Source organism: Lolium rigidum, chromosome 7, assembly GCF_022539505.1.
Source record: "Lolium rigidum isolate FL_2022 chromosome 7, APGP_CSIRO_Lrig_0.1, whole genome shotgun sequence".
Lineage (NCBI taxonomy): Eukaryota > Viridiplantae > Streptophyta > Magnoliopsida > Poales > Poaceae > Lolium > Lolium rigidum.
In genome coordinates, this window is record NC_061514.1 from 332,649,769 (window position 1) to 332,663,734 (window position 13,966).

General features: G+C 45.0%; 3 protein-coding genes across 3 annotated transcripts; 1 reads left to right on the forward strand and 2 right to left on the reverse strand.

Annotated features, from left to right (window-relative positions):
• Nucleotides 1-1,336: 1,336 nt before the first annotated feature.
• Nucleotides 1,337-3,464, reverse strand: LOC124670783 (elongation factor 1-beta). Its single transcript, XM_047207263.1, has 6 exons — nucleotides 3,330-3,464; nucleotides 2,999-3,115; nucleotides 2,842-2,917; nucleotides 2,082-2,184; nucleotides 1,822-1,935; nucleotides 1,337-1,731 (listed from the first exon to the last, which is right to left on the reverse strand). Exons 1-6 carry the CDS (start codon nucleotides 3,413-3,415, stop codon nucleotides 1,568-1,570), a joined length of 660 nt encoding a protein of 219 aa, XP_047063219.1. The 5' UTR covers nucleotides 3,416-3,464; the 3' UTR covers nucleotides 1,337-1,567.
• A 268-nt stretch (nucleotides 3,465-3,732) lies between these two features.
• LOC124675156 (pentatricopeptide repeat-containing protein At1g01970) lies at nucleotides 3,733-5,535 on the forward strand (the record flags this gene model as incomplete). The annotated part of the gene is given in 2 exon segments (XM_047211226.1): nucleotides 3,733-4,119; nucleotides 4,590-5,535. Coding segments are annotated over 2 exon segments (1,333 nt in total), but the record flags the coding sequence as incomplete, so codon positions are not given.
• Nucleotides 5,536-6,840: 1,305 nt separating this feature from the next.
• LOC124677076 (nucleolar protein 56-like) lies at nucleotides 6,841-10,284 on the reverse strand. The gene is made up of 7 exons (XM_047213069.1): nucleotides 9,861-10,284; nucleotides 9,214-9,371; nucleotides 8,391-8,578; nucleotides 8,053-8,305; nucleotides 7,764-7,912; nucleotides 7,535-7,681; nucleotides 6,841-7,423 (listed from the first exon to the last, which is right to left on the reverse strand). Exons 1-7 carry the CDS (start codon nucleotides 10,278-10,280, stop codon nucleotides 7,122-7,124), a joined length of 1,617 nt encoding a protein of 538 aa, XP_047069025.1. The 5' UTR covers nucleotides 10,281-10,284; the 3' UTR covers nucleotides 6,841-7,121.
• Nucleotides 10,285-13,966: the final 3,682 nt, after the last annotated feature.

Sequence of the window (13,966 nt, forward strand, 5' to 3'; positions counted from 1 at the left end):
CAATGCACACATCTGTTTTCTCTCTTTTTGTAACCCCAATCCTGGGATATTACACCAACTCTCCCTTGAATTAATGAAATGTACCTGTTGTTTGCCTCCACCATCCGTACAAATACATACACCATGTACAAATTAAGGAAACGGTAATTAGTCACAAGCATAACCACACTTCCTATTGAATTGTTGGCGTATGAACATCTAACATGTTTATGATCCTTCTTATTACATTAACTTGGAAAATGTTCATGCACGAACACGAAACAGAACTTAGGGAACGTACAATGGGGTGATGTCACCTTTCCCTTAGGGATGCCACGTCAGATTTTTGCTTAGTTGGATGTGAGAGAATGAAGGGAGAGAAGGTTTTCTTCTCTTAGCTAAGGGATCATCTCTTAGAAAATAAGGAAAGACTATTTTCTCCATTGTATCACATGTCTTCTCTTAGCAAAAAATTCCTACCAAATTTTAATTATTCATATTAATTGGTAGAGATGGCTGTAAGAGAAAATGCACTGTATGACTTACATTTAATGCCTTCTCCAGCTAATGTGGCGGGGTAAGGGAAGGCATGTCTTCTCTACCATTGTACATGCCCTTATATGAACCCTATCTTCGTGGGTGTACAAAAGTATTTCCTATCTTCTTGATAGAAAAATTAAAATCAAATATAATTGATGTGGAAGATAGTATTCCCGTTCAATAATGTAATATGTTTTTGCAAGCTCTAAACCAACTTGCCAAAACGACTTAAGTTGTGGGACGCAGGGAGTAGATTTTAGGAGCTCCTGGTTTAATCTAATCCAAATTGTTTACATGGAAAAAACATTACAGAGCTTCTATGAATTTTTATTTGGGCAACGGTAGGCGTCAATCACTTTAAACTAACCTCCGGTCAACCGCAATTCTAGCCACTTGGTCTGACTAAAAGTCAGGATCATGTAGCTTGTGAAGGCTTGCAGAAAAGCTATGCGGCATTTTTCTTCTATATATGCAACATCGTCGCAACATTTATTCTCATGGAGGTTATAAAGCTTGCAAAAAAGAAAAATCTATGAAAATGGAGTGTACTGTTTGTGATAAACCATACTAAACATAAAACGCAAGGTAATTTAGAAATGAGTGAGAATCTATCAACATATGTCAGTCAAGTTCCATGGCTAACAAAAATTGCAAAATAATTGGCCAACTAAACTGAAAATGAGCGCACAGCTCGGTGCCTAGACCGTTTCATACCAGCAAATAATAAGAGACCACGGTTGGCCTGAGGCCTCCGTTCTCCAGTAAGGAGACAGAATGCATGCAAGTTCAGATCACATAGCAAGTATAAACACAACAGTAAACAAGAGACTGATTTTACTCCAGATGACAGATGTATTCGCCATTACAAACCACTCAGCAATTCATTCAACTATTTAAAAGGTAACAGATACTCGAGACCAGGGCATCACTCAAAAACAGAACTAGTAGCATTTCTGTAAGAGGGGTAACTAAATGGGATGGAAATGCTTCAAGAACGACCAATCCCAGTACCAAGAATCCAGCAGCAACAAGGGCACAGACCAAGATTCTATATCTTGTTGAAGGCAACAATGTCACAGGACTGGATATACTCATTGTGGGGCGGCTCCTGGAGTACTTCCTCGACCAGAGTATCAACTGACACGAGATCATCGATGATCGTCATCATAATCTGCAGCTTCTTGATGCCATAACCGACAGCAACAAGCTTTGCTGCAGAGTTCAAGAGCAGTGAATTAGTTCCATGAATCTGTTAAAATCAGTGCTCTATCAGAGACAGGAGATATGAAACAATTTACTTACATGCACCCCAAGTGAGACCCTCCATCTGAACACTGCGGACAGACTCCTCCAGCTTCTTCATATCAGTCTCATCATCCCACGGCTTGATGTCCATGAGAACAGAGGACTTTCCACCTAAATAAGTTTTGACGTTAGAACACAAACAATACCAAAACAAACCGGACAGTGATAATGTAAGCCAGACTAGAGAAGTGCTGCAGGCTAGTAGCTTAGCACTCAGCAGAAAATTCAAGCAAACACAAACAGGCAGCTAAACTTACTTTCTTTCTTCTTGGCAGGCTTGGCAGCCACACGCGCCGCTGCTGCAGCCTTGTCCTCCTCGGTCTCATCACCAAACAGGTCCAAGTCATCATCATCAACATCCTGTAAGAAGGTCAAACACACAACACAAAACAATGTCAATATGGCAAAATCATTATATTTGAATGCAGAAAAGATCTATGACCATTTATAAACAGATAATGCACTGAGTATTTTTGGCTAAAAATCAATTGCGTACAGCATCCAGAGCATCTTACCTTGGCTAACAAACCCCAAGTTTGTCTATGAACTAATTGTATTTTCTAAAGGATTTCCTATGTGGAATACTAATGGATAGGGCCTCGTTCCTAAGTGTTACAAGATCTAGTGCACTGGAACTCATGGTTATGGACCCGAATCCTTTACTATGCAACATTATCTTTTCCAAGTAAAACCCCTAGAATATGAAAGAATGAAAAGGTGCTTTTGTTCTTGTGGAATAAGAAGCCTTTGTACCTTACTGACAGGAAAATCGCTACTTTTCTTTAGGTATTTGACCAAATAGGATCGTCCAGAGCATGCAAGGCTTACGACTCTACTACTTAAATAAGAGTACTATCATTCGCATATAATGAAATTCTAGAAGTATACACTACATCAGCTATGGAGTGTAGCAAGTTAACTACGAAGTCTTGGCAGACAAATAATAAACATGAATAGGCTCAATTAGTCAACATCACAACGAAGTAACTGAGACAGCAGGGTAGTATAGTAGCAAACCATAGCCTCGGCAGCAGCAGGAGCAGACGCAGCAGAAGCGGATGAAGCACTCACACCACCAGCCTTGCCAGGGAACCTGCAACCAGCATACACAATACTCAGCAACCATCCATCCAGATATCTCCGGCGGTAGAGGAGCAAGCTTTACAAATCGTACCTTGCAGCGGTAGCCGCGGCGATGGTGTCATACCAGCGGGCAGCATTAGGGAACTCGGCACCAGGCTTGGTGGACACCGCCGCGAACACCTTGATGTCGTCCTTGCTGATCCCATCGCTGCAGAAGCACAACGTAAACTACTAGTGAGCAAACACTGCAGCACACACCCAAATCAGATCACCAGATTCGCCGAATCCGAGGCGACAGAGAAAACCACCGACACCACAGGCAATCGCAATCGCAAGCGCCGATCAGTTCAAATCTGAGACCACTACGAACCACCAGATCTGAACGCCTACGGAAGTAAGCAAGTTAAGGCGACTGTGCTCACCCGGAGATGTAGGTCTTGCCGGCGAGGTGCGCCTCGAGGCCCTTGAGCCCCTCGGCGGTGTGGAGCTCGGAGAAGGTCACGGCCATCGGATCCGGCGAGCTCGTCGAATTCGCGTGCGGCGGCGGCGGAGGCTAAAATCCCAAAACCCTAGAGATCGAGAGGAGCGTGCGAGGCCGCGAGGGCCGCCTATATATACCTGGCGGCGGGCGCGGGTGGGCCCACGCCGCGCGTGCCCGTGCGATGGGGCATCTACGGTCCGGATATTCCCTCGCAAAGCTACAGAGCCACCGCTACCGTCCGATCGGATTTCGCGCCGACGGACGGCTGAGATTCAATCTCCTCAGCGGATAGAGTCCCTGTGCTTCGTGCTCGGCTCCCCAGTCGTCTTCTCCGGCGAGCTCCAATGGTGTCGCTCGCCGCCCCAGCCTTCTACTCGCGGGTCGCGCAAGTACCCAGCGCCGGCACTGCCAGGGCGCCTTCTCAGTGCGCGTGCAGCCGTGGAGCGGAGGCGCGGCCTCGGGCGGCGGAGGCGGAGGAGGCGCCGCGGTTCAGGTGGGATGAACTCGGGACCGACCTGCCGGAGCCCCACGAGCAGGCGCTGCGCGGCCTGTCACCGAAGCTGCCCAACCGCTGCAGGGCGCTGATGCCGCGCATCGTGTCCCTGTCTCCCCGCGGTGAGAATCTCGGCGTGGTCCTCGCGTTCTGGGTGAGGGCCATGAAGCCCAAGAGGGCCGACTGGCTGCTGGTCCTCAAGGAGCTCAAGGCCATGGAGAGCCCGCTTCTCGCCGAGGTCGGTTTGCATTTCCTCTGCCAATCTCGTTGCTGAATTTCTGTAGCAAATGGAAATTACAGGATGTGTGTGCTGGCTTGTGGTCAGGAATGGTTTCTGAAGTACTAGAACCACCTAGGGATTATTCATTCGCATGTTTATGAAGTAATTAAGATAACTGCAGTTTGCTCCCTTTTGAGTGAATGCTTGATTGAAATGAGTGTTGCTGTGTTGACACTTGACACCACCGCTACCCAAAGGTTGCAAATTTGTTCTTGGGGAATGAATAGAGACTGAATATTTGCTTAATTGTATCTTTTCTGCATGTGTTGATTAGAAAATTATGAAGTTCTGAACTGTACCCTTTTCTAAAGATTGAACTAGGGATGTCTGAAGTCATGGTCTGCAACTCTGCATCATTGGTGACTGTTAGCATTATGTTATCTCATATCTGCAATGTAACCTTACAAAATGGACTGCATCTTTGGCAGGTACTAGAGTATGCACTGATGGAGGATTCTTTCGAAGCGAATGTGCGCGACTACACCAAGTTGATACAAATCTACGGCAAGCAAAATCTGCTGACGGAAGCCGAGGAAGCATTCCATGCCATGAAAGCCAGAGGTCTCCCCTGTGATCAGATCATGCTGACGGCGCTGGTGGACATGTACAGCAAGGCAGGGGATCTCGCCCTCGCGAAGGAAATGTTCGAGGAGATCGTGCTGCTTGGCCTACCGCTCGATAAACGCGCATATGGTTCGATGATCATGGCTTACATCCGAGCTGACATGCTAGACCAAGCAGAAGATTTGATCAAAGTAACAGAGGATCAGCAGATCTTCGCGGGGAAAGAGGTTTACAAGGCTTTGCTGAGAGCATACTCATACAAAGGCGATTCTGAAGGGGCGCAGCGAGTTTTCGATGCCGTGCAGTTTGCAGGGACGGTACCTGACACGAGGCTGTGTGCACTCCTGGTGAACGCTTACTGCCTCACTAATAAGATCAATGAGGCTGTCTGTGTGACCCGGAACATGAGAAGTGCCGGACTGGAACCATGTGACAGGTGTGTCTCATTGGTATTGGGCGCATACGAGAAGGTCAACAGGCTGGAAGAAGCACTGGAGTTTCTGGCAGAGCTTGAAGAAAATGGCGCTGTAATTGGTCAAGAGCCTTCGCAGTTGCTTGCAGGATGGTTTGGGCGGCTTGGTGTTGTTCATGAAGTGGAACAGGTCCTGAAGGAAGGGATGAAGAGTAATGAGAGCAAACAGGGTGTTTCAGTCATGAAGGAAGTGAGGAAGAGTAGGAAAAACGAGCAGGGTGTTCCAGTCCAGAAGCAATGGACAAATGGCAGGAAGAGCAAACACGGTATTTCAGTCCAGAAGGTAGGGAGAAAAGGCAGGAACACCAAACATATTATTTCAGCACCTCTGCAACCCACTATTTCAGTCCAGAAGGTAGGGAGAAAAGGCAGGAACACCAAACCTATTATTTCAGCACCTCTGCAACCTAGTATTTCAGTCAAGAATAAAGGAACAGCTAGCAGGAAGAGCAAACATAGTAGTAGTCCATTACCTCTGGAACTAAAATGATTTTCTAGCTTTCTCTAGCCGTTATGGCAGTACATTGTCAAGAAATCACATGACACAATCATGAGGAATACCTAACCAGAAGAGGGAAACCTATGTGAGTGAGAGTACATGTAGCTGAGTTTTCTTTTTGAAAGTTTAGTTTCGATGCGAACTCCAGTTCAGCAGAGAAAAAAGATTCGTCGGAACCAGGTATCAGCGATGTCATCTTATTTTCCCCACGGACACACATGATAGCTATTCTCAAGTGCTCAATCAGAACATCTTCGTTCAAGAACAAAAACCCAACACACTATCAGTACAATGCAACAGGGCAACTCACTCTATGAATCATGAATCACAAAACAGTAAAACAAAACAGCACAAGAAAATGGCAATAGTTGAAAGGCTTCCCTAATACATGATCATCTACATTATAGACCTCAAAATGTCATCCGCACCACCCTGGGTGAAAGCTGCAACAGTTGAGACCAAATTAGATCCATGCCTATGAATAAATCAGATACTAGATGTTTAATTTCATGAAGCAGCACAAAGAGGTTATAGTCTAATCGTCACCTTCAGTTCTGGACTTCTGCTTCTTCCCTTTGGTGACCGTTTTAGGCTCAACATCCACTGAAGCATCAGGGTTCTTCTTTTTCTTGTTTTTGGGAGGCTTGGCCATTGGCAGGCATCTCATGATATGGGGCTCCTCAAGCTTGTTCTATTTTTTATCTTCTCAGTTTCAAAGATAAACTTTACACATATATATACAAAGACTTGAAATTAAGTGATTGAGAGTTCTGTGAACGAAGAGAAGCAAATGGAAAGGACCTAGTAAACTCTGACCTCATCATTTCTCCTTCAGTGACCGCTAACCAGCAATGCCGAATTGAGAAATTTCATATGGGCTAGCAAAAAATTGTCATCTGGGCTAGTTGCAAAATCATCAGAAGAAAATGTATGAAAAAGCACACTAAATGACCACAAGGATCCGATCTTGAAATTTTTAATTCATGAATCAAACAGAACCTTACATGCCCTCGTCATACTTTCTGTAATGACATGAGTACGGTCTAGTTGCAAAATCATCAGAAGATAAATATATGACACTGTTTCGACCTAAAGCGACTGAGCCCTTTTGCCCTCAACAGAGCTTGTAACATGACACAGCAACTAGCAAACAATGAGATAATTTGTAGGCCATTCAAAAGCTAACGCTATCCTCAAACATCAGACTCAGATACCTGAATATAAAAAGGCAGAAACAGAGAACCGGAACTAGTGCAACAGCTTCGCCGCTTCAATCCATGCAAGCTACATTACAAACCTCATCAAGGGCTCAAAGAGTACATACTTAAACAGTCAGGCATGGTTGGATCTATTGTCGTACAAAAATTCGATCCTTCATTAACAACTTCAACACTCCATACTTGATACGTAGGCCCTAAACTAGTACTACTCGTCATCTGTCTTGGATTTCTTCTTTTTCTTCTTCCCTTCAGTACCTGTCTTGGGATCAACAGACTCAGAAGCATCACGGTTCTTCTTTTTCTTCTTCTTAGGGGTTTCATCATCACCGTTGGCTTGCATCTCTTCGTCCTGCGCCTCAACAAGCTTGTGCTTCTTTTTCTTCTTCTTCTCTGTTTGGGTTTCAGCTTCAGCCACAACATTGTCAACGTCCATTGCATCACCATTAGCCTCAGCCTTAGACTTCTTTTTCTTACTTTTCTTAGCAGATGCCTCACCATTCTCTTTGCCTGCGAAAGAATTAATGGTGCATGGTGTTAACTCAACAGTTTAATGTGGACTGAAAAACATGACCTGAGGTTGTGATTGGGAGACTAACAAACAAATAGATGTATCCTTACCGTCATCATCCTCCGTGTTTGTCAAGCCCTCGATAGCTGCTTTCATCACATCAAGGTTCTTACGTGGTGCAACACCCTTGTCATAGAAGTCCAGTCTTTCCTCAACTTGTTCTCGCAGCTTCTCACCAAAAATGGAGCTACTCATATCTGGAATTCATAAACCAATGGGAAAAATAATCAGGAAGTGGAATCAGAATGTGTAACATTTGGTTGATGTCCTTCAACTAACCTGAATAGCAGTCAATGCGGGAAGCAATGGAACATTTGTTTGCCAGGTAGCGAGCCATTCTTCCCTTGTTCTTAGTTGATGCACGACCAATAAAAGATGAGTGGAAGATGAGACCATACTTCGGTGTGTTTCCACGTGTTTTCAGGGCTCTGTAGTAACATTAAGAAATCAATCACAAGATTTCAGAAACATAAAGGAAAAACTGAGTAGAAGGATAACACAAAAAAATAAGAGAGCACATCTTCAATATAAGACGTTGGAATACATAAGGTTTTCATGTATGAAGTACCTGAACAGCGCCTTTTCAGCACCTAGTATCTGGAGAGTAGAGGCAGGACACTTTGCAAGATTTGAAAGACTACCAGCATGAGAGATTAGCCGAGCTCCAACCATCTCACCAATCAATGACGTCAGGTTTGGTGCAATATCGTTCATCTTTGTCACCAGATATTCGTAGAGATTTTTGCGGTACTCAGATAGATTCATGACCCTCTGAGCAAACTGTTGAACATTGATCAAATCAACAGGTGAAAGATCCTGGCCTGAAACACAAACGAGATAGTTAAACAATAACCCCACCTCCCCAACTATGGAGAAGTAAATAACAATTGTGGACAGTTAAGTTACCCATAGATGCCTTTGCTGCTTCAACAATTTCTTTTGCCTTGTCTTCATCTCCAATTAGATCTGCTAAAGCTGGAATATCTTTCTCCGATAAATCAGATTTGTTCACCACAAACTTGGCAAGCTTAGCATAAAGGTAGTTGTCATTGACGATTTTGACCAGCTCAGGAAAATGCCAGCCATACCACTCCCTGCATTGTGGTTAAGCAACAATTTAATACACCCAAACAACTGACATATCAGATAACCACAGTGATGAATGTTCAAAACTAGTTACAGTGTCGACAATCGTTGAAAGAAAAGAAAGGCCAGTAAAACCACCAAAAACATGCATAGCAGAGGATATACAGCAGGATTGCTTAGTCAAAATGATCTTTCATAACCACAGGACATAATGTGAAAGATACTACAGTGCACAACAGACTTGTCACTATAAGCCAGATAGTGACATGAATGGATATGGAACAAGCATAAATAAAGTCAGACATATAACACACATAGTAAACGTGTAAAAATATAAACTTGTGTTTGGGGTTTGTAAATATAGCATAATGACCAAATATGATGATGCCACAACTGATATAAGAAAAAGGTGATCCAAACGAAATTTGTTAATTTTCATCTGCTTTTTAAACTCCTGTATTCGGAAGAGCAACACCACCTGTTGACCAACAGCTAAATTGAACATGTGATGATTAAATGTCCATTCTAGTATACCAAAAACTAGGATTTTCTGAAGGCTTTTATGTTAGCATCAACAAAATACATCACAAATTTAAAACCGAAGCATCACAAAGTTAAACTAAGCAAAAGATAAGGAACGAACCTCACTCTCATAGAGAAGGAATTGACGTCCTTGTCAAGTGTATCCAATAGAAAGATCGCTTGAATGACCATGTTATCCACACGATTCACATTGAACTTAACCTTTGCTCTGCTGTAGCTATGCCCCAGGCCAAGCTGAGCCTTCTCCAGGTCAGATGGCTGCAACCGAAAACCAACAGAACAAAGTTTACAAACAAGACCAGAAAACACTATCATTAGCCTACAGATGGCATAAAACAGTCACAGTTGAATCAACAAGTCAGCAATCAATATATTTGTCCAATTGCAGGCAATTCACTGTATAAACTAGGTAATTTTAGACTAATAGACTGCTGTAGCAAGCAGAAAGGCAGTTAGAGACAAACAGATACCCATCAACTCTGTATTGTGCAACTCTCTCCACCCAGTTCATACAAAAATATATTGTTCATCCCAGCAGAACATCAAACTTTTTCCACTGCTATAGAAAGCCCCATGACCACATACAACAGCCCCAACGAACAACTAATACCACAATGTGAAGATAGAATATTATGAATTTATGATTCATCCTATAACAGTTTACACCCCATGTTAGACTGTTCAAGCTTTTACTGAACAATGCAACATAAAACATATCGCAAGTAAGGTGTATGCAAAATCCATCACCTTGAGTTGGTCAATGAACTGGTCAAAGTGCAGCCGCACAGCCCGGAGCAGCTCCTGCACATACTCGTTGGACTGGCAGGGGATTCCGGTGGCCTCGGTGATGTGGGAGCCGACCTTGGGCTCCATGACGCCGACGCTGAACTTGGCCTTCTTGCCGTCCTTGACCTTGGGCAGGTTGAGCTCGAGGAAGTTCCTGAGCTCGTCGGTCATGATGCCTTCGGAGATGGCGTTGCACTGGTTGAGCGCGTCGATGGCGGACGCGAAGGGCGTGAAGCCGGCGAGCTTGACGGCCTTGCTGAAGCGCTTGAGGTCGAGGACGGAGGAGCGGACGGCGTCCACGCTCTGCCCGATCTCGTCGATGCCGTAGGCGTGGAAGAGCGCGTACCCCGACGCCGACTCGAAGAGCAGGTAGAGCGCCATCTTCTCGCCGCCCGCGCGCTTCGTCGGCGGCGGCGGCTGGCTGAGTCAGGGGTTTGGGAGGCGGCGCTAGGGTTTTAGGAGAAAGGAGAGGGAGAGCTGGAATGGGCCTCGCGGGGCCTTATTTATGGTCGGGTTTTCGTGGCCACGACTCTGGGAAACCTCCGCCGTCCGATTGGATCGATGGATCGTCCTGACCTGGAGCACATTGTTCTGGAAAAAAACTGGAGCAAAAGGAGAGAAAGAGCAACGATTCCCCCCTTCCCAAGGATTCCGGCGCCACTTGTCTCCGGCCATGCCTACCTCCTCCTCCTCTCATCCTGATTGTGTTCTCCTCAATGTCCACACCTACATCGGCCAGAGTAGGAACGGTGCCACCGCCTACATCGGTGTCCTTGGCTTCTTCTCCTTACTAAACTCAAGCTCCTTCCTTCCTCCTCATCCATGTCATTTCACACCTATTCCAAACCCTTAAGCATAGCTCCTCGAGGGAAGGTGTACCTTTGATACGTCTCCGACGTATCGATAATTTCTTATGTTTCATGCCACATTATTGATGATATCTACATGTTTTATACACATTATATGTCATATTTATGCGTTTTCCGGAACTAACCTATTGACGAGATGCCGAATGGCCGGTTCTCGTTTTTTGCTGTTTTTGGTTCCGAAATCCTAGTAAGGAAATATTCTCGAATCGGACGAAATCAACGCCCAAGCATCTTAGAATCCCCGAAGCATCCAGAACACCCGAGAGTCGCCGCAGGGGGACACGAGCCCCCAGATGATAGGCCGGCGCGGCCCAGGGGTGGCCCGCGCCCCCTATGGTGTCGTCGCCCCTTCGACCTCCTGACGCCGCCTCTTCGCCTATATAAAGCCCCTCGACCTAAAACCTCGATACGGGAAAAACCACGGTACGAGAAACTTTCCAGAGCCGCCGCCATCGCGAAGCCAAGATCTGGGGGACAGGAGTCTCTGTTCCGGCACGCCGCCGGGACGGGGAAGTGCCCCCGGAAGGCTTCTCCATCGACACCACCGCCATCTTCATCAACGCCGCTTGTCTCCCATGAGGAGGGAGTAGTTCTCCATCGAGGCTCGTGGGTCGTACCGGTAGCTATGTGGTTAATCTCTCTCCTATGTACTTCAATACAATGATCTCATGAGCCGCTTTACATGATTGAGATCCATATGATGAGCTTTGTATCGCTACTAGTTGTGTGCTACTCATGTGATGTTATTAAAGTAGTCTATTCCTCCTGCATGGTGTAAAGGTGACTAGTGTGTGCACCGTGTGGTTCTTGTCGTAGGCTATGATCATGATCTCTTGTAGATTGTGAAGTTAATTATCATTATGATAGTATTGATGTGATCTATTCCTTCTTCATAGTGTAATGTGGACAGTGTGTGCGCTATGTTAGTTCTTGGTTTATTTTGCAATGATCTATTATGCTCTAAGGTTATTTAAATATGAACATTGAATTGTGGAGCTTGTTAACTCCGCATTGAGGGTTCGTGTAATCCTACGCAATGTGTTCATCATCCAACAAAAGAGTGTATGTAGCACATATGAGAAAGAGTTATTTATTATGCGATCAATGTTGAGAGTGTCCACTAGTGAAAATGTAATCCCTAGGCCTTGTTCCTAAATACTGCTATCGCTGCTTGTTTACTGTTTTACTGCATTACTACTGCTGCGTTGCCACTACTCATACTTATTTATACCACCCGTATTTCACTATCTCTTCACCGAACTAGTGCACCTATTAGGTGTGTTGGGGACACAAGAGACTTCTTGCTTTGTGGTTGCAGGGTTGCATGAGAGGGATATCTTTGACCTCTTCCTCCCCGAGTTCGATAAACCTTGGGTGATCCACTTAAGGGAAACTTGCTGCTGTTCTACAAACCTCTGCTCTTGGAGGCCCAACACTGTCTACAAGAATAGAAGCTCCCGTAGACATCAAGCTATTTTCTGGCGCCGTTGCCGGGGAGGAAAGGTAAAAGGTACTTGATGACCCACAAGTATAGGGGATCGCAACAGTCTTCGAGGGAAGTAAAACCCAATTTATTGATTCGACACAAGGGGAGACAATGAATACTTGAAAGCCTTAACAGCGGAGTTGTCAATTCAGCTGCACCTGGAAACAGACTTGCTCGCAAGAGTTTATCGAGTAGTAACAGTTTTATAGCAAGTAGCAGTAGTAAAATAACAAGCAGCAGAGTAACAAAGACAGCAGTAGTGATTTTAGTAAACAGCAGGATTAAAATACTATAGGCACGGGGATCGGATGACGGGCGTTGCATGGATGAGAGAAACTCATGTAACAATCATAGCGGTGGCATTTGCAGATAATAATAAAACGGTATCCAAGTACTAATCAATCTATATGCATGTGTTCCAATTAAAGTCGTACGTGCTCGCAATGAGAAACTTGCACAACATCTTTTGTCCTACCGACCGGTGGCAGCACGGCCTCAAGGGAAACTACTCGGATATTAAGGTACTCCTTTTAATAGAGTACCGGAGCAAAGCATTAACACTCCGTGAACACATGTGATCCTCACATCACTACCATCCCCTCCGGTTGTCCCAATTTCTGTCACTTCGGGGCCATTGGTTCCGGACAGCGACATGTTGATGCGTGTAGTTGACACGTCCGTTGGGAACCCCAAGAGGAAGGTGTGATGCGCACAGCGGCAAGTTTCCCTCAGTAAGAAACCAAGGTTGATGGCGGCGGGATGTAGTGCGGCGCAACACCAGAGATTCCGGCGCCAACGTGGAACCTGCACAACACAACCAAAGTACTTTGCCCCAACGAAACAGTGAGGTTGTCAATCTCACCGGCTTGCTGTAACAAAGGATTAACCGTATTGTGTGGAAGATGATTGTTTGCAGAGAAAACAGTAAAACATGTATTGCAGCAGATTTGTATTTCAGTATTAAAAGAATGGACCGGGGTCCACAGTTCACTAGAGGTGTCTCTCCCATAAGATAAAAGCATGTTGGGTGAACAAATTACGATCGGGCAATTGACAAATAGAGAGGGCATAACAATGCACATACATGACATGATAAGTATAGTGAGATTTAATTGGGCATTACGACAAAGTACATAGACCGCCATCCAACCGCATCTATGCCTAAAAAGTCCACCTTCAAAGTTATCATCCGAACCCCTCCAGCATTAAGTTGCTAACAACGTGACAATTGCATTAAGTATGGTGCGTAATGTAATCAACAACTACATCCTCGGACATAGCGCCAATGTTTTATCCCTAGTGGCAACAAGCACAACACAACCTTAGAACTTTCTCGTCATCGTCCCGTGTGTCAATGCGAGCATGAACCCACTATCGAGCATAAATACTCCCTCTTGGAGTTAAAAGTAAAAACTTGGCCAGAGCCTCTACTAGTAACGGAGAGCATGCAAAATCATAAACAACACATATGTAATAACTTGATAATTAACATGACATGGTATTCTCTATCCATCGGATCCCGACAAACACAGCATATAGAATTACAGATAGATGATCTTGATCATGTTAGGCAGCTCACAAGATCCAACAATGAAGCACAATGAGGAGAAGACAACCATCTAGCTACCGCTATGGACCCATAGTCCAGGGGTGAACTACTCACTCATCACTCCGGAGGCGACCATGGCGGTGTAGAGTCCTTCGGGAGATGA